Here is a 20,827-nt window from a genome sequence, read left to right on the forward strand (position 1 = left end):
TCCTGGATGACTTGATCAGGTCAAACACATGGAACATCTGCAGGATTCCTCATGCAGAAAAACATCCTCGGCAGAATTTAACGTGTTGTACAACAGATCACATGGTCCAACAGTGTGTCTGACTTCTTTATATGTCTGTAGTACCTTTACATTTGCATTCAAACTACAGGTGGCAGGAAGTGAATCAGCCAGTGAACCAGTGAGCTTGACATGCAGGACCACACAACTGACAGTGATTGACAGGTGTTCTAACAAGTGTTCTGACAGGTCCAGACCTCTGACAGAGGCGATGAACTCCTCCAGTCGTCTCAGCAGGTGAGCGTCTCTCTCAAAGTCGTAGAAGTGATGCTCCACCCAGTGGCGACACACATTCAGCACTCTGCAGAGAGAGCAGTAATCACAGGTCACATGATCAATCACATGTGAAGATTTAAATCACTGTTACATTACACTGACGTCTTTACATTGTCAGTCTGATCAACTCTTCTGTTTGTAAACTCAACACAATTCACTGAAATAAAGTTCTCCAAATATATTTTCTTGATATTAGAATCATTACAGAGTTCTCTCCAGGAAACATGGACGAAATGATGAAGAAAGAACACACTGTAAAAAATAAAACCTTACGAACAACAGCAGCATTACTGCTGATGTGAACACAGATGAGCTCAACAAACCCTGTCAAACAGATGGAATCATGGGAAAATTCACCTGTATCACACTAACTGAGCTCTGCAAGACTGTCAGAGTCCAACTCATCCACCTCATGTGTCCACCCTGAACGAAGTTCATAAATTCACCTTGACAAACAGGAATCTTCACAGATGAGTTTAAACCAGCTGTTATAAAACCTTCACTAAGAAACCAAGCAGACAGTGATGAAGTCACTGACTTCAGGCTGATATCCAATCTTCATCCATCACAGAGATTCTGTAAAGATGGTCTCAGTCAAATTAAGTCTTCTCTTTAAGAAAATAACATGAGGATGACTTTCAGTCAGACTTTAGAACAAACAGCTGAAACTGATCTAACTGACACCATCAGACTAAACTCTGATGAAAGAAGCTCTCAGTCTGTCCTGTTGGACCTCAGAGCAGTTTGATACGATCGATCACGATATCTGAATCAATGGTCTTGAACAGCTGTTGGTCTTTGACTGAGTGTTAAACTGGTTTCAAACAAACATCAAAGGCACAGAGTTGGACATCAGTCTTGGAGATCATGTGTCTGACAAACATGACGTCTGTTTGAGGTTGCAGGGAGCTGATTGGTCCATCACTGTTGTCACTCTACATGCTGCCACTGGGTGGCATCATTACAGAGCACAGAGTATGTTTCTATGCAGACAACACACGACTGAACGTCTGTGCTGAAGCAGATGATGCTGAAGCTACAGACTCCATCACTGACCGTCTGTTCATCAATAAATCAATGGATGGGGAAGAATTTCTTCAAGTGAAATGAGACAAACTGAAATCCTTCTAGTCTGCCTGAAACAAAGAGAGAAATGCTGTTTGATAATCTGAGATTAACTCTCTGGATTAAATCTGAGCTTTCAGTCTCCAAGTCTCACATCAACAAGGTGACCAAAACTTCATTTTCACCTCAGAAACAGCTGAAGAACGACCATTTCTAAACTAACAGATTCTGAAAAACTGATTCATGCCTTTAATTCAAGCCGACTCGATGACTGTGACGCGCGATTTACTGACATCCAGAAGAAAAACACTGAGAGATTTCAGCTCATTCCAAACTCTGCAGCTCGACTATGAACCAGAACCCAGATCAGAGACCACATGAGTCCAGTTTCAGCTGCTCTGCACTGACTTCCTGTAACATTCAGGACTGACTTTAAGGTCCTCCTCCTCGTATGCAAAGCTCTTAATGGACTAGCATCAAGCTACATCGCTAACTTCCTCCTTTATTGTTTACCTTGAAGAACTCTGTGATTATCTGCTGGTTTGCTGATTTTCTTTCAGCGCTGCAGCTTTTGTCAAAGACTCAAAGCTCTGGAATAAACGACCTTCAGACATCAGGAAGGGGTTTGGGTTAGGGTTAGGGTTGCTGAATATTTTCAACAGAAAGCTAAAAACTGATGTCTGAGCTTCAGACTTTGACGAGCTCTGACTTCCTGATAGACCTGAAACTTCGTGCTTTGCCTCACACTGATGCACTGCTTCACTTCCTGTAAAATGTATTTTACTTGATTTTATGCTTTCTATGTAATCTATCTTTAACTTTATTTATTAATACCATTTAGCTTTATTTTCCATTTTTTGTTTCCAAGTGGCTTTTATTCTCCATCTTCTTTAACATCAATATTTTATCTTGTCATTCTGTTTCTGACGTGAAAAACTTTACAAACAATGTTTACTATTAAAGTCTATTATTATAAAGTAGGAATGTGTTACCGAAAACACTGTCTCTGAATGTTGAAATAAACTAAAATCAAATGTCATTAAAAACCAGCTAAACACCTCCTACATGATGAAACCTAAACTTCAGGTTTCACTTTCACAAAACAACTTCAGGCTAAAATTTCTCCTAGCAGGCCGAGTTCCTTCTAATAATCATGTTTAGTGAGTGTTTGTGCTGCTAACAGTCAGTCAGCTGCTGCAGGTCATGTGACTCTGAGTGGCTACAGATCCTGGTTCAGTCAGCAGTAAACCATGCCTGCGAGCCTCCAGCAGGGGGCAGAAGTTTCTACCTGAGCTGGACCGGCTGAACAAACTCTTTGCGGAAACGTTTGAGTTCAGCGCTGAGCGGCTGCTCTCCTCCCTCCATCTGGTCCGTCTCGTTCGGCCTCGGCTCCGGGATCTCAAACCTGAACAACATCACAGACCTCAGGTCAGCACTCACATTCGAAACAAAGTGATGTTAATTACAACAGAGTCAGAGAATGAACATTCACATCTTCTCACTCCATATTTAACATCTTTATATTTGTTAACTTTTTCTACTGTCTGCTCTCTGAAGAGCTTTTAATCATTTGTTCATTCCTACAGAATGAAGCAGGTGCCATGGATACAGACAATATCAGTCAGTTATCCTGTCAAACATGTTGAATTCATCTCAAAGCCATATTTAGAATGTCCACATTTCTCAGTCCAACATCAAACTGTCGCACAGACACACAGTCAGAGACAGTCATTCATTCGACTTGTTCTTTTTCCTTCATGACACGTCCTGAGGGCTGCAGATGCAGCTTCATTGTTCTTTGGTTTGTGCATATTCTACTGTTGGACATTCAGTGTCTATGTTGTTGAAAACAAATGGAGATAAATCTAGACTTTATTCTTCTGTCACACTTTGGATTTCATAGCTGTGTTAAAATGTTGTCAATACAGCAAATGAAACTCATGAATAAATGATAAACTGTCAGCTGAGAGAAGGACGAAAAGACCTGAACATGATTTTAAGAATAATTCTCAGAAATGTGTGTGAACACAGTCAATCGTTCTTTGACTGACAGCAGTCAGATTCGGAGAATCTGCTGTACACTGCCGCTTCCTTGTGGCCATCAGATCATTACGTTTCATACTTTCATGAGGATTTTACAAGTGATCAAGAGAACCAACGCAAACCAAGCTTCATGTTTTGTTCATAATATCTGTTTCTCTGTGTTGTTTTAGTCCTTCAGGAAGTGATCGTGTCAAGGAAAACAGCCAGAGCAAGAAATGCATGCTGTGTAAAACATACACGATGTAAAACAATCAGAATGAAGAAATGATTTTCTCCAGTGATTGTTCTTGGTGTTGGTTTGTCTAATTTTGAAATTCGTTGGTTGTATTTTTATTTTTTGTAAGATGACTGTAGAATTTTTATCGACATTTGATACTTTTACATCAATAAAATTATGAAGTTCATTTAATACATCTCCAAAAAGCTTTTGAAACATGTTCATGGCCTTCATATTGGGAAAGTAATGTGATGTCTTCCAGGTGAGCTCACCTCTCCATGAGCAGATCCAACAGCTCCTGAGGTTTACAGAAAGATCTGTAGGTGGTCAGAAATGTTCGGACAAAATTTGGATCTGAAGGAGGAAACAGACAATTAATCCAAAATTATCAGGACATTTTCAGGAAAATAGTCCCTAATTGCAGCCTATGAGGTATCCGGCACATCAGAGTACTAACAATAGAGTACTCACGTCAGAGTGCTCGCATCAGAGTGCTAACGTCAGAGTGCTAACGTCAGAGTGCTAACATCAGAGTGCTCATGTCAGAGTGCTCACATCAGTGTACTAACATCAGAGCGCTAACATCAGAGCACTAACAATTGAGTGCTAACATCAGAGCGCTAACATCAGAGCGCTCATGTCAGAGTGCTCACATCAGTGTACTAACATCAGAGCACTAACAATTGAGTGCTAACATCAGAGCGCTAACATCAGAGCACTAACGTCAGATCGCTGACGTCAGTGTACTAACGTCAGAGTGCTCGCATCAGTGTACTCACGTCAGAGTGCTAACGTCAGTGTACTAACGTCAGAGTACTCACGTCAGTGCTAACATCAGAGCACTCATATCATAGTACTCACGTCAGAGTGCTAACATCAGAGTGCTAACGTCAGTGTACTAACATCAGAGAACTCATGTCAGAGTGCTCACGTCAGTGTGCTAACATCAGAGTACTAACAATAGAGTACTCATGTCAGAGTGCTAATATCAGAGTGCTAACATCAGTGTACTAACATCAGAGTGCTAACAATAGAGTGCTCATGTCAGAGTGCTAACATCAGTGTACTAACATCAGTGTACTAACATCAGAGTGCTAACATCAGAGCACTAAGATCAGAGCACTAACAATTGAGTGCTAACGTCAGAGTGCTAACATCAGAGCACTAACGTTGGAGTGCTGACGTCTGTGTACTAACGTCAGAGTGCTAACGCCAGAGTGCTTGCATCGGTGTACACACGTCAGAGTGCTAACATCAGAGTGCTAACAATAGAGTAGTCACATCAGAGTACTCACATCAGAGCACTGACAATAGAGTGCTCACGTCATAGTACTCACGTCAGAGTGCTAACATCAGAGTGCTAATGTCAGAGTGCTAACAATAGAGTAGTCACATCAGAGTACTCACATCAGAGTGCTAACATCTGAGTGCTAATGTCAGAGTGCTAACAACACTCACAGAGCGACTGTTTGAAAACCACAGTGATAAATGCCGTGATATGATTGGACGTTTGGACAGTCTGTGCCTGTGAAGAAAACATTTAGAGGAAGAAGAGGAGTAACAAACAGGAGACACAGCCCTGAAACAGAAGCTCCTCCTCTTCTGACAGGTTCCGACAACACAAACCCCTCAGACATATCTTCATCCAGGTACAGATGCATCATGGGAGTGAACTGGAAACTGGACAACATGACAATATGTCCTCACAACAGAGGACGATAAACACACTGTGTGTGCATGTGTGTGCGTGTGTGTGTGTGTGTTTGTGTGTGTTAGTTTTTAAAGTCTATACAAGAAACACCTTTTTCCTTGCGCACATTTATATGTGTAAGGTGAGGTATAGACTGTTAATCCACAACTAATTTGATTATCGATTAATTGTTTCAGCTGTAAAGAGCTCATTCTCTGGTGTGAACATCTCTGGAGTCTGGACTGTCAGTCGGACTTCACTGCAGTTAATGATTGTTTTCTTTATCAATTAATCTGCTGAATATTTTAAATAACTGAATTAATCACTGTGGGGTCGAGATGTGAAGAAAACTGCCCACCTCAGTTCTGCATAGCCCTCATCATGTTAAAACACCTGTTTGACGTCGCACCTCACCTGCGTACATGTGGAAGGTGAGCCTCTCGATCAGTTTTAGGACAGTTCCTGCTTTGATGATGGGGATCCCTGACTTGGACTGGACATTCTCCTCAAACACAACGTTCTCCTCGGAGTCTGGTTCAGCGAATCGGTACACCTCTGCTCCTGGGAGTCTCATCTGCTCCTCCTTCTCCTCCTGCAGCATGGCCGAATCCAGCATGCGTTCCAGCGTGCTGCGGTACTGCAGCGAGATCAGCGCCGCCATCCAGCCATTTTTCTCCTCGGCAGACTTGGCAGCGAACACCACGCTGTTCCCGTCCTTCAAGATGATCTCGAAGGCGTGCCGGTACTCTCCCTCCTTGTCGTCCTTGTCGTTGATCTGGACTTTGCGCATGAAGAACTTTTCTTTCAGCCGGTACTCCGCGGTGGAGCTGGCACCAGGCAGCCGCGGTGGGCCATGGTTGGACTTACAGCAGATCATCAGGCCGTCAAACAGGAAGATGTGGCGCTCGTGTTTTGCACCCACACGGGTCAGCGTGCCCTCCATGATGAACTCGTTACAGCACTGGCCAATGTCCTTCCCCTCCCAGCCATCGATGTTCTTCTGGATCTCATTCATTTTCTTGATGGCCAGGTGCTTCCCCTTCATCTGATGGCTGTAGAAACGACACGCAGACTCACTGCAGACCACAGAGGAGAGAGAGCACAGAAGAAGGAGAAGAAGAAAAAGTTAATCAGGACTCCTCAGTCTGAAGTCAGGGAAGAAACCCATCTGAGTTCTGGGCTGAGAGGTGTTAGTGCCATGACCTGAACCTGGTCTCACCAGGAACTCTTTCACTTCAAATTAAAGGAATAGTTCACAAGTTGCCCACCACAGCTCTGCAGGCTGACATCCTGACTGTGATCTCTGCAAACAAAGCCCTCAGACCATCAGGTGAGACTAAAGAAACTGATGAACTCACAGCTGGTGGGCTCGCTAACTAACTAGCTAACTAACCAACTAACCATCAAAGTGTTTCTGATGATGATTGTACAGGAAAGTGACAGAGTCCCATTGGACTTTTTCTGCCCTGGGTGTGGCCTGTCAGAAAAGAAACTGGCTCCAATAAGTGGGATTTACGGGCGGATAATACTCCAGAGACAACCTCTGCATCTTTTTCACTTAAAGTCATGAACCATATTTTCATTTATCTTGTAATTTTCACTTCTGTTTGTGTCTCTTCTTGCTTCAGCCAGACTCATCTCGGCAGAGATAAAAGATCTCAACAGGACTGCTTGATCAAAGATTAAATGAAAAAATACATTTTCACCCAAAAAGACATCAATCAAAGATTACACAGTGACTATACCATCAGAACATGATTAATCATGAAGTATCTACAGGGCTGTGCCATATAACCAAAATCTCTCGCAATGTTCTGATATGGGTCATTTCCCATCCAGATAAAGACACGTGTCACGTTATAGCACACTTTCTGTAAATTCAATGGATAAAACGACCACATGGGAAGGTCTACTTGCTGTTACAGTGTGAGTTATATACTCGACAAGTAAAAGGTTCTGACTCATATTTCAAAATATTCAAGTATTAATGTATATAATACAAAAAAGTAAACAACATACGTATTTATCAAAGAGGCTTGTGGATTTTCTAGCTGTTGTGGGGAAGGTTCTGCAGCATAGTTGCGGCTTTCTGGTCCAGGTGAGACTTATCTAAACCATGTCCATCCAACACAAGCAGAACTCTTCCAGGCGCAAGCTCCTGGTTTTGTCACGTTCATGCTCCTCCACGTTTGTTTGTTTGCCGTTGTGCATCTATGCTACGCTGAACAACGACAAGTGTCATCCAAATGATGGAAGATATTGCAAGAGCGTGATGTGTGACACAAAGAAACAAATGATAGAGCACAATATGAAATGATAGACTTTTTTCTATTGTCACACAATATTTATCGTCATATCGCACAGCCCCAAATCATCAGGTCTCTGTCAGTGAAACTACATGTGATTTTAGGCAGTTAGCGCATTAAAAATGCAGTCATTTACATAGTTTTTCTCATATTATTATGGGAAGAACAAACAAGTTCACCATAACGTTCACTGGATTTATATAAATGTCTAGAAAAATAGAAAATTCAGTTTCAGCATTTAATTGTTAACAAAAACTATCCAACTCAAAGTTCCCATAATCTCTGATACTGAGCTCAACTGTCAACGGATCAATCTCTATGACAACTGACAACACTTCACCCTGCCCTGCTGATTAAGACCATGTCTTACGGTTGTTGAAAGCAATGGAAATGGCTTGGAGGTGGACCTTGAGTTGGAACCGTTTTGTCGAGCGAAGAGTTTTGTGATCACGGAGTCCCTGTGAAAGCAAACCTTTCCATTTTAGCAGAGAGCTGTGGTGTTAGCGTGTTTATATTTAGGGTGAACTGTTTCTTTGTCTCATCATTGGGTTGGGTCTCTACATGTTTAGCATGACAACAGAGTGTTCTGATTGGATGACATGGGCGGGGTCTGTACAAACCAGCGAGGCCGCGGTTATGGCCGGCACTCTCCAACTGGAAGTGAGGTCACAGCAGGAAGACCTCCAAGCTCAGCTCGGACAAACAGCCGGACTGTTACACAAAGACACATTGACATCATCATCACTGTGACATCATCAGGTACAGTCACCTGCAGAACGTTTTTTAAGTTATAATCAGGACCAGCCATCAGCTTTAAGCTCATCTTCATACTGATGTTAATTCAAACTACATGCAGACATTTCTCAGTGTCCTTTATGGTTTGTGGTATTTAAACTTAGAGGTAACCTTAAAGGACGAGTTCACAGTTTTTCAAGTCCGTCTTAAAACAAAGTCAGATACTCGTGTACGCTGAAACAAGTTTTTGTGCTGGCTCTTTTCATACTGGACACTAACAGATCTCTTCATGATTGTAATTCAAGTGAAGACCAAAATCTACAGCCCTCCTGAGGGAAAATACACCGTATTTTAAAGTTTATCTAAAGTTAATAAGAAGCTCTGGAGATCTTCCAAAGTTAATTTGCTTTGGATTGTTTAATTAAGTATTTGTGTGTTGAAATGTGGTGGATGAACTGTAACACAAATGTGAATTTACGCACTGTAACTTTGAAAGATCTGCCCTTGATGTGTCTGATACTTTTACTTCAGTGAAGGACATGAAATCTTCCTCCATCACTGATTAAAACAGAAATGAATCTAATGTGTGAAACACCTCCGGTCAAGAGTTACTGTACAGAATAAACAATCATATCATTTGAAATACAAAGCTGACAGTGTTGCATGTTCGAATCAGTCTTCACTCCCATTATTTCATAACACCTGTAACAGTGAACAGCACAGCAGCTTGACTCAAAGTGCAGTACTACACAGACAGCTCAGTGTCAACACGTTCAAAACAGGAAGTGTATCTTCTCCTCAACTTTAACTCACCTGTAGATACACCTGTTCAGTGTCATGACAGGTGAGACGTTATTTCTGTGATGTCAGTGTGTGTTGAGAAGCTCTAACTTTCAATAAATCAAATAAAGCCATGATGCTCATGATCTCTGATTATTTTCTGTAGATGTACAAGGAGAGAGCTCATGCTCTCTTCACATGAGTCGCTCAAAACACGAATTTTTCAACGAGCTGACGAGTCTCTCAGTGTGACCTCCTGCAGCTCTAACAGCTGCAAACTGCAATTAAATTACCATTTCACAGGTGAACAGCTTTATTTCAATTCCATAAAGTAGAAGTAAACATGTGTCCCTCACAGACATTTAGAGACTGTGGTGTTTCTCCAGGTTTCAGTGCATGAGGATCACATCTGCTGTACCCTGTTCCTGTTTCTTCACCACACTGACAGGCTGCAGCCATGCTAGCATAGCTAATTCTAAAATCGGGATGCTAACATACAAATGTTTAGCAGGTATACTGTTTACCACGTTCAGCAATTTAGTTTCACCATTTAACATTGGCTAAAAGCAATAAACAGAAAGTACAACTTTTACATACATGTTCTACTTCACCGTTTCTAAACGCATCCCTGCATCACTTCACCTGAGATAGTACTGCAGTACCATATCAGTTAGAGTCAGAAGTAAAGTCTACTGAATGCAGGAAGTCTACAAACTCACAGAAACTCTGCCTGAAACCTAAAAAGTGAACTTTCTGTTCCTTTACCAGCAGCCGCTCTCCTCCAGCAGCAGCAGCTCACTAATCAGTTTACAGCATAAGACCCTGAGGTATGTTAACACACTGTTTCACAACACCACATCAACAGCCTCTGTCAGCCTCCATCAGCCTGCAGCAGAGTGCAACACTCTCCATCTGCCCCCATCTACTTCTGTCAACCTGCAACAGCTCCAAACTACCTCCATCAACCTGCAAGAGTATTCATCATTCCCCAGCTACCTCCATCAGCCTGCAGCCACCTCCATAAATTCACAACGGCCTCCATTCACCCACAACTACCTCAATCAACCTGCAACAACCTCCACCAGCCCTCAACTACCTCTATCGGTCCCTAACTACCTCTATCAGCCTCCAACTACCCCAATGAACCTGTAACAGCCTCCACTAGCCTCCATTAGCCTCCAACTACTTCCATCAACCTATAACAGCTTCCAACTGCCTCCAACTAGCTTCATCAGTCTGTAACAGCCTCCATTAGCCTCCAACTACCTCCATCAATCTGCAACAGCCTCCAACTACCTCCATCAACCTGCAACAGCCTCCAACTACCTCCATCAACCTACAAGAGTATTCATCAGTCCCCAACTACCTCCATTACCCCACAACTACTTTCATCATCCTGTAACAGCCTCCACCAGCCCACAACTACCTCCATCAGTCTGCAACAGCCTCCACCAGCCCACATCTACCTTACTGTTATCATGGAACAGCCTCCATCAGCCCCCAATTACTTTCATCAGCCACAAACTACCTCGATCAACCGCCAACAGCCTCCAACGACCTCCATCAACCTTCAACTATTTCTGTCAACTTGCAACAGCATCCAACAGTCCCCAACTACCAGCATAAACCTCCAATTACCTCCATCGACCTTCATCATCCTCCAACAGCCTCAAACAGCCCTCAACTACCTCCATTAACCTGCAACAGCCTCCATCAGCCTCCAACTACCTTTGTCAATCTGCAGCAGCCTCCAAGACTCTCCATCAGCCTCCAACAGCCCCCCAACTACCTTCATCAGCTTCCAATTAGCCACCAACTATTTTCAACAGCCTCCACCTCAAACAACTTCCAGACTGCAGCTCAAACAACAAGCTGCTCCTAAAACAAAAAAGAAAAAAACTGAAGTCACCTACGTCCTCATATCCAACTCATCCAAACATCTGTGCCCTCCAGTTTTCTTCTTCTTCTTCGGGTGATCAGAGTGTTCAAAAGTTAAAACTTTGTTAAACAAACAGTGGCAGTAGTTTTCCTCTCTGTGCTCTTTTCTTTCTACCAAACAGAGAACAATAAGCAGTAGAGCAGCACTGCACAGAAACTGACGACACTTCCCTCTTAACCCCCCCCCCTCCACCCCCCTCCTGTATGACCTACGACCCCCCCCCACCACCGCCACCACCCAACTCCTGGTCTATTTATGTCCAGAGGGAAACAAAGAGGATGGGAGGAGTCCAACAGACTGGACTAATGTGTGTTCAGCTCTGAGTGTTTCAGTCTAAACTCCAGTACATGACTCTGTGTGTGTGTGTGTGTGTGTGTGTGTGTGTGTGTGTGTGTGTGTGTGCGTGTGTGTGTACCATTTGTCAGGTTCTCAATAGCCAATGTTTTTTATTTTCTTAGAAAATAAATGCTGTATAAAAGCAATTCTATATATCTACTTGTTTTTTGTCTGTAGACTGTCACTCAACGTGAAGCTCATAAAAGGACCCACAAAACCTCACCCAGAGCCTGGGAAACTCCTTAAGGACTGCTGGAACCTCCTCAAGGACTTAAGAAGCTTCCTTGAGGAAACTTGGAAGGCTAGAGGGCGAAACCATTAACCTAGCTTAGCATCAAGACTGGGGGAAGATGGGAGGTGTTGGCCTAGCCTCAGTCTGGGCTTGTCGACGGTCTCCACTGCCAGCAGCTGCTTTTAATGTTCACAACATTTTACACTAAATGTTTGTTATTTTTTCTGCATTTCTGTTTTGGTATACAGGTGGAGGTGCAAAGATCAGGAGGGTGGAGCTCCAACCTAACTGGGGCTCCTCTTGGCCTGTGTAGACCTGTGATGTGTGCATATCTGTATAGATGTGTAGAGAGGAACATGTACTGTATGTGTACAGGTGTGTATACAGGTGTGTGCAGGTGACGTACCTGAGCCTCCTCTTGGCAAGGCTCCTGGAGCAGATCCTCTCCATGCTGCTCTGCAGGTTGAGTAGAGCTGTGATGGCCTGTTTCAGACACTCTTTATCCTCCTCATCCTCACTCTTCTCCTCCAGTTGCTATGGAAACAGGGGGGTCAAGGAGGCAGGTATTCTCTCTTTAACAGACTGTTGCTCAATACATAAATGACGAAAACATGTGACACAGCTGAAGATGAAGTACCAAACACTGCACAAGGAAGGTTTTAGGACTGGAAAAAATGACTTCAGTGACATCACTTACTCTATCTTCTGACTGAGCAGAACCGAACAACAAAATCAGATGATATGAAAGACCAAACCTAGACCCTGACCAGATAAACCAGGTCAGATCCATACCAGAAGTGGACCAAACTGGACCTTGTTTAGCTGCTGCTAAGTCTGACTGAGCTGGTCCATACAAGAAACATAATAACCATGTCAGAATCAGCAGAGACCCACAACAGGTCAGAAAAGGGGTGACTAAGCTGGGAAGATCTGGTCTACAGACGCTAAAGGAACAGGACCAGGTCTGACCCAGATCTAAGTCAAGTCCAGTAGCAGCACGTGAACAGACTCAGTAGAATATAGTAATATCTGGTCAGCGCTTGTCTGTCCTATTCCTTCAGAGTCCAGGATCAGATTCAGATCAGGATAAACCTCCTGCCACCAACACCCCAACCCCTCAAGCACTGAAATAATCTGCAGAACATGACTGGAGGTATTTCAGAGATTTAACCTCAACTGTGCCAAAGGAGCTGCACAGCCAGCTGCACAGCTGAAAGTGAAAGACTAGGCCAAGATCTACAGGACAGTGGTCTGATTGGGAACCAGAACCAGACTGCTCTACAGGGAGTGGTTCAAAAGCTTAAAGTCTGTCTGCCTTTTGTGTCTGTATTAAAGGACCTATCAATGAATCTGAGAGTGACAGCATCATCCAGTCAGCTGGGCTGAGTGCTGGTGGTGGACCAGGCTACTCCTGGACATTTTCATCACTGACTAGTTGGAGGTAGATGGACTGTATTTTTCGCATTGACTCAGCCATGAGCTATTTATCAAACTTAAGCCAGTGCTGGTCCTGGCCTACAGTGCTGGTTCTGGTCTACAAAGCTGGTTCTGGTCTACAGCACAGGACATGGTATACAGTTGGATGTTGTGTAATGTGGTGTTGTTGTGACCAAGTGTGGTACAGGCGTGGCACAGCTGTTGTACTGGTGTGAACAAAATCCAAGATGGAAGCATGCACATTTCCATGTCTGTTTGTCCTATAAGACACTGCCGACACTGTATGCTTACTTCTGTTTGTTGATAATATTTGAACATATGTTGCTTGAAACACTGTAATACAGCTGTAATAATAACTACAATAATACTAATAATATGTATATAGCACTTCTCATGTTTCACAGGATAACAAAAATTCAGAATGTAATTAAGTTCATGAGGCTACTTAAATTTACCCCAAAGATAGTTACCACAGACTGAACTCAGGGAGGACTGTATCTGTAGTTTGTGATGTTGTCGACCAAAGAACAAAACCTCTGTTATGTTGCTATGAAGTTGTAGGAAGTTGGCTAGTTGATGATTAAAATCCTGGAAGGAAACAAAAACGTCTTCCAGGTAAGAAGAACCACTGCAGTAGAACTCCAGTAATTCCTGCCCATTTCCTCAACGTCTCAATGAGAATTTTGTGCTCAGTGGTGCTGAAGGCCACTCTTAAGTCCAGCAGCACTAGAACACAGCAGAGACTGCAGCCTGTAGTAAGTCATGCAAGTCATTCCTCAGACGAAGGACAGCTGTGTCTAATCTGTGGCTGTCTGACACCACCCTGGAATTTTTCACCAAAAGTTGCATCAGAATTACTCTAATATTCTAGAAATAAATGACCACTTTGAAACTTGCAGTTTTGCATGTCAGCGAGAACCATGTGGGCCCTTTGAGAAGTGGCTGAACGTATGCCATCTAAAAGAGGTCAGGCACACATTCAGAGGAAAGGAAACTCATGTGCCATGCAGTCCATTATCTCTTTCAAAGGTTTAGTGAGGAGAGGGTCAAGTGGGCACAGTGACATGTGACACAGTGCTGAGATCCTGCAATGAAAGTCGTAAAACAATTGAGTGATTCCAGTTGAGGGGCAGGTGATGAGCGAGGAGTATCTGTGCTCTGATGTTTACATCTCGAAGGAACTTTCCACACTCTGCTGGTGATGAGGTATTGAAGTTGTTTGTTGTGGATTGACGAGGTTACTGATTGTATTGAATTAAGTGCGATTAGTGCAGATTAGCTGTGAAAAGTATTAGGCCTCAAGCCTCCTCCACTTAGATACTGTAACACTAATTGAACTCTTTTATTGATTGGTAGTGCATTTGCAATGTGCTTGATTTTTACTTTGTTTCTGCTCTCCTGCATATTTGTTTAGGAGTCCAAAGGTCTTTGTTTATCCAGGGTGTTACTCTTACTGTCAATTTCAGTTGCATTTTCAAGACGTGACCTTGTGCAGGGTGGACAGTCGTAGTGGACAAACATTTCAGAGGTTGTTTGTGTCTGGATTGGTCAGATTGTCTGTGGCACTGTTAAAAACGGGGAAGGAATATTCCTGCTGGGTGCTCATTAAAAACACACGAAAACACACCTTTTTTGTGTAAATTGTCTCAACAGTCTGAACCACAGTGTCAAACACAATGCACTATGATCTAACAGCGAAAGGTCAATGAGTGTAATGCGTGGTTGTGAGTTGCACGCTTAGTCTCTTGAACCAGGTTGTAGGATTCTGTGCTATTTTAAATAGCTTTAGTGGTGTGATTTGAATTTTCAGCAATATGAAAATTCAAGTCACCAGCAAAGATTCAAGAATAATGGAAGATAAAATTCTGCAAACTATTTTAAAAATGGGGGATTCGCTCTTGGTTGACAACAGGTAAGAAGGCACAATTTATTGAAAATATTAGAGCCTTACAGCTGGACAGATCATCCATGGCAATAGTACTGCACTTAGGACTGCAGCCAGAATGCCTCCATAACCACTGATCCGCGGGACAGGTAAGTGATTAAAAGTTTGTGGGACACACCTCAATCAGCTGACTAAATTCAATGGGCCGAAGCTATGTGTCAGTTAAGAACAAGGAATCTAAGCAACTGGACTTAATGTAGTCCTTTAATATGAAGGTGTTACCTGAGAGTGACTCAAATTACCACCGCTGCTTCTTGGCCTGCCAGGCCCTGGCCTACCTGATGTAAGGGCTATATATAGGCGTTGGGATTATAATGCTGTGTCAGGCAGGGAGGTGAGGTGGGGCAGCAGGTTCTTTGTTGGCTCTGGTACATCTGGGACAGTAGACAGTACCAGACCACTGGTATGTAAACCATCTCAACCATAGAAGGGGGGGGCGGTTCCAAAAAAAAAAGTCAGCTCACAGACTGAGACTTTTTACTGCGTTCCTGCAGAATGTTAAAAAGGGAATTTAAATCCTGTTTCAGCAACTTGGTCGCAGATATCATTTACACAGACATAAACAATTTGGTTTTGTGCAGAGGAGCGGTTATTCATGATATCTGCAATCTGTAACATCTGAGACTTCAGCTCCAAGGAAAGAGAAAGTTCTCACTGTTTTCTTCTACACGTCTCACCATCCAGTCACCAACTATTAGTGACGACATGGGGCGGGCCAATAGTGGGGCTCCACCTGAGGAGGCAGCAGGGCACGTTCAGGTGTGCCAATTCTGTGGGCAAACGGTGGAGTAACAGGATACTTTTACCCTTCCGTGGAGAAGGATGAAACTTTGTTGTTGTACAAGTGTGGTACAGTTGTTCAACGAGGTGTGCTACAGGTGTGGCACAGGTGTTATGCTGGTGTTGTACTGGTGTGGCACAGGTGTAGTAATCTCACCTTGAGGATCTCGAATAGGTGTAGACAGTGGTAAACAGGAGTGAGCAGCAGTCTCGGCAGGACATATTGAACAGCCTCTTTAAAACCTTCACAGATGGACTGGAGACAAAGACAGACAGCAGCTTCAAGTATTTATAACTGATTCATTGATTTCATGGTAATAACACGCAGAGAGATCAATCACTTCACTGTGATTCTAAGGAGCAGGCCTATTGATACGCTGACTGACAGTGACACAAACCAATTGCTTTGTTTGCCAGCCTCACCTGACTGACTGACAGCTGAGGACCTGAGCAGCTGCTGCATCTTATCAACACATGCTGAACTAGCCTGCTGCAGGTGGAGCCCTTCAGTCTCTGATGTCAGAGGCCTGGGGGCAGGGCTTACCTGGAGGTGGAATGCAGCTCCTGGTTTAGACACCTGACCCAGGAAGTGTTCATGGAAACCAGAGCGCAGGATGTCCTGAGCGTACGTCTCATAAGGGTCAAAGGCCAACTCCTGCCAATCAAATCACACAACAGATAGAACCAGAGCTAATCAATCAATGTCTCTCTCTCTCACACACACACACACACACACACACACACACACACACACACAGGTACAGACCTCAGCCAGGTCTTCAAAGCAGCTTCCCACCAGAGGATGAGGACTGCCTTCATCAGTCATCTCCACTGTGTCCTCGATCAGACCCAACAGCTTCACAGTCACCTCGTGGATATCAACGATCCGACTGAAGATGCTGTCCACATCCTGACACACAGGCGGACAGACAGACAGGTGATCAAACCGGAGGTCAGACGATCAGACGGGTGGTCAGGTGATCAGACAGGTGATCAGGTAACCATACATACGTGTTGAGAGAAGAGCATGGGGCTGGAGTTGAAGGGCTCTCTGAACACTTTGATGAGGAGGTTGAGCTGTCTCAGATACTGTCGACTGTCCGACATGAAGCTCCTCACCAGTTCATAGTAACTCTGCTCCTCATTGGCTGATGGCTCCTCATCCATCAGAGGGAAGCCGCTGATGTCCTCTTCGTCCTGGTGGAACATATCCATCAGCACCTGCACACACAGATGAGTGAGAGAGACCCATGGGAGAGCCAGGTGTGGGGGAGAGAGACAGGTGAGACAGACAGAATATCTTGTCTGATATTTGATATTTGACTACAAAGAAGCAACACTAAGTGTGTTCATCTGCATCATCCTGTGTGTGTCTGACGCAGGGTCATTTTTCCCTCAGTGACTGCAGACACACTGAGCTCCTGTCAGTCTGCGACCTGGCTGCTCCTCCTCTCATTTAAAGCCCTTCTTTGGATTTTAAAGTGAATCTCTGAGTTTTTTTTCCTTCTGCTGCATTTTATCAGCTCACTGTGACATTTTGAGACTTCTGTGTTAAAATGGAGGAGATGAAAAATGTTCTGATGATCTGATAGATGCTAACATGCTAACATCAACACAGAGCCTGTTTGGGAACCAGTATGATTACAGAAACAATCAAATCACATGTTGCTGTGATGTCAGATACAGGAAGCTTCTGAGAGTCTCTTCACAGACCGTTTACATCTGTTTCAACCGAGTCCAAGCGTCTCCACGAACAGTCTGCTGAGTCAGCCGTTAGCTGCTGCTGTTAGCAGTTAGCTGCTGCTGTTAGCAGTTAGCTTTTGCTGTTAGCTGATACTGTTAGCAGTTAGCTGCTGCTGCTGTCAGCAGTTAGCTGTCAGCAGGGAACTCATGGATGTACAGGCTGCTTCACTGTGATCCTGGAGAAAACTTAAAAATATGAAGATCTTCAGTCCTGCAGGCCTCTTCTGTGGTTTCTCAGTGGATTTCTGGAGGTTTGTTCTGGATCCTCAGAGATAATGATCTCCACAGGAAGTGACGTCACTCTGAACCAGATCAACATGTGTTTCATGTCTGTGAGTTCACATCTGACAGATTCTGAGGAGGAGGAGGAGGAGGGAGGTTTGTGACTCTAATTCACCTCCTGCAGTATCTTTGCCTCCTCTTTGACTCCCTGCTCCCCCCCCCCGGAGGTTTTACTCTCTGTCCTGCTGAATGTTCATGTCTGAGCAGATCCTGTAACTTCACCCTGTTGTCTTGGAAGTTGAATTAGTGAGGAGCTCAGTGACTCCACTTCAGCTCCTCCTGTGCTGTTCATTCGGTCTGAATGGAGGCTTGTGTGTGTTAGTGTGTGTGTACCTTGTCAGCACACATGGCCACAGTGATATCCTGCTGGGAGATCTCATAGTGTCGGATGTTCCTCACATAGTTTCCTGCCAGTTTCAGGATGTCCGCAGAGATGTACTCCAACACAGCCACCATGTAGACCGATACCTGGTGGTCAATCTTGTAACCCAGCACCTCCTGACAACACAAGGCATCATGGGAAACACAGTGAATGAGTGAGTGAGTCAGTGAGTGTGTGTGTGTTCGCTGATGATGATGATGATGAAGACAAGTATACCTTGAGCAGTGGGTGGATCTTGTCGACAGGCAGAGCCAACGGGTTCCTCCTCTTCCTCTTCTCGATGGCAGCCTGAGCGTCAGCGATTGCCCACTTATCGATCGGGTGAGGAAAACTCTTCTGAACTCGCTCCTTAGAGGAAGAAGGGAAGCATCAGTTAGGACAGGAACCACAGTCACCTGGACTGACCTTGTCCAAACATCTGGAGTGACCTGGTCTAAACATCTGGTCTACACTCTGGTCTAAACATCTGGACTGACCTGGTCTAAACATCTGAGAACTCCTCACTCAGCCTCAACACTTCCGGCAAGGAGTCATAGCTGAGAGCAACTCAGAGCAACGGAGACTGAGCTTTGACCACAGTGAGGAGGCGTGGTGGACCTCGATGTTAGGTGTGACTCATAATTTTAACAGGTATGATTCATGGATAAAAAGTCGTTCTTATTGATGGTGGACAGTGAAATCAATCGGCCCGATCGTAGAGTTCAGTCTCTGTTCAAACATGCTGTCGTTCTGTTTGACGTCATAAATGTCTCAGTTCAATAAACTGTGAGCTGTACTTTAAAGAAGCCTTCAGAATGTTTGAGATCACATGTCTACCTGCACACTACCCTGTTCACATGCTGACAGCTGTTCTATTCTTTAGTTTACGTTTGTTAGCGTGCTGCTAACTTTAGCATGTGATCTATTTGATGGTCCTTAACAAAAAAAAAGTCTCAGCTTCCATCAGTTTGTGTGATTGTTGTCCAGCTTATAGAAGCAGCTGTTAACTGACAGAACTCTGCATAAATCACAGCAGCAGCAGGAAGCCATGGTGTCTATGAACGTCCTTTGGTGACCTGCAGGTGGAGACACCCAGTGGGCACAAGATGAACTGTTGCTCAGTATTCAGCTGTGTAAGCGCTGAAATGATCTGTGTGACCGCTCTGCTGATGAAGGTGGAGACAGACCCAAGTCATCGCTGGTGCTGCTGTCAGATATCTGAGTGTTAGCATCTCTCTCAGTTTTATTGTGTTGGTGGGCGATGTGATGTGAAGTCATCTTTTGTGTAAAATTTCCTCTGGATTGGCAGTAGAGAGACAAAAACACAGAGTGGATCTACAGGTGTCTCTCTGAGTGGCTGAGGACTGCTGGTCTGCTGTCACACTACCTGCAGCCAAAGTGACAGGTGTGAGGAGAATCATCCATATTTCATTAAAAGCACTGCAGCTACGAAGGTGACGCTTTCTCTCCTCAGTTCTCACATTTAGTTTGGTTCTTGTTTGGGTTCATGCTGAACTTTAACTGGAGACCATTGTACTCCCATCAACAGGGGGTGTAACACCAGACAGGTGGGCAAAGGGGGGCATCAGGGAACACCTGCAGGTCAGGTGACCAGCTCTGGCTGGTTCTAACTGCAGGTGTTTGTCTCAGTGTGATCAACTGACTGAACATATCACCAAACAGGAAGACGAAGACACAGACACACAGACACACACACACACACACACACAGACACACACACACACACACACACACACACACACACAGACACACAGACACACACACACACACACACACACACACACACACGCCTGATGAGCAGAGGGGGGTCAGAGGTCACAGGGCAGAGAGAGGGGGGATCAAAGGTCACAGAATAGGGGAGGGGTCAAAGGTCACAGGGCAGAGAGAGGAGGGATCAAAGGTCACAGAAAAGGGGGGGTGTCAAAGGTCACAGAGATTAGAGGGTCAAAGTTCACAGGGTCAGTGTGATAAAACACCAGCAGTCTGTAGTATTTTACCAGAGAGCACCTCATTATCTCACTGCAGCTCCATCAGCTAGAAAGAAGAAACCAGACCAATCATATTTCAGCCTCACAGTGACATCATCAGGCAGATCACAGGTGTTTCAATTTCAAGAGCCGCAATCACAAAACATTCTGAGGCTGAAAGTAGCTCCTAACTGCTGCCAGTCCAAACTCCCAAGTTTCTGCTTTTAGAGTACTTTAAAAAAGTGTTTTAGTAGTAATAGCAGTTGTGGTACTACTAGCAATAACAGTAGTCGTAGTAGTGGTAATAGTAGCTGCAGGTAACGTGTCAGTGTTTGTAAAAAAAAAGAAAAAAAATCATAAATAATAAACTTTCAATGCATGTTTTGACAGCGTCCTTTTCATAAGGATTCACTCGGCTCACCAACAAATGAAAAGAGTAAGAGTGAAACTGTCTGCAGCGGCGAGGATCTGAGGCTCACCGTCATGTCTGCAGATCGCCGTTTATCTGACCGCTCATAAAGATGCATTCAATCAGCAGCAGCTACAGCTGAGGGGGCCTTCGTGGCCCTTTTGGATTATCCAGTGAAATAACGG

At 44.1% G+C, this 20,827-nt stretch overlaps 1 protein-coding gene across 2 annotated transcripts in view; it reads right to left on the reverse strand.

The window, feature by feature from the left end:
* sos1 (son of sevenless homolog 1 (Drosophila)) overlaps window positions 1-20,827 on the reverse strand; it is a 41,974-nt gene that overhangs the window by 12,852 nt on the left and 8,295 nt on the right. For both annotated transcript variants that reach the window (XM_076728727.1, XM_076728726.1), the window contains exons 3-13: window positions 18,483-18,614; window positions 18,218-18,382; window positions 16,871-17,080; window positions 16,626-16,769; window positions 16,404-16,514; window positions 16,017-16,115; window positions 12,104-12,231; window positions 5,784-6,445; window positions 3,952-4,033; window positions 2,708-2,824; window positions 276-379 (exon numbers count right to left, since the gene is read on the reverse strand). In XM_076728727.1, the coding sequence (XP_076584842.1) occupies window positions 276-379; window positions 2,708-2,824; window positions 3,952-4,033; window positions 5,784-6,445; window positions 12,104-12,231; window positions 16,017-16,115; window positions 16,404-16,514; window positions 16,626-16,769; window positions 16,871-17,080; window positions 18,218-18,382; window positions 18,483-18,614 (1,954 nt within the window). The remainder of the gene's footprint in view (window positions 1-275; window positions 380-2,707; window positions 2,825-3,951; window positions 4,034-5,783; window positions 6,446-12,103; window positions 12,232-16,016; window positions 16,116-16,403; window positions 16,515-16,625; window positions 16,770-16,870; window positions 17,081-18,217; window positions 18,383-18,482; window positions 18,615-20,827) is intronic.

Source organism: Chaetodon auriga, chromosome 4, assembly GCF_051107435.1.
Source record: "Chaetodon auriga isolate fChaAug3 chromosome 4, fChaAug3.hap1, whole genome shotgun sequence".
NCBI classification, from domain to species: domain Eukaryota; kingdom Metazoa; phylum Chordata; class Actinopteri; order Chaetodontiformes; family Chaetodontidae; genus Chaetodon; species Chaetodon auriga.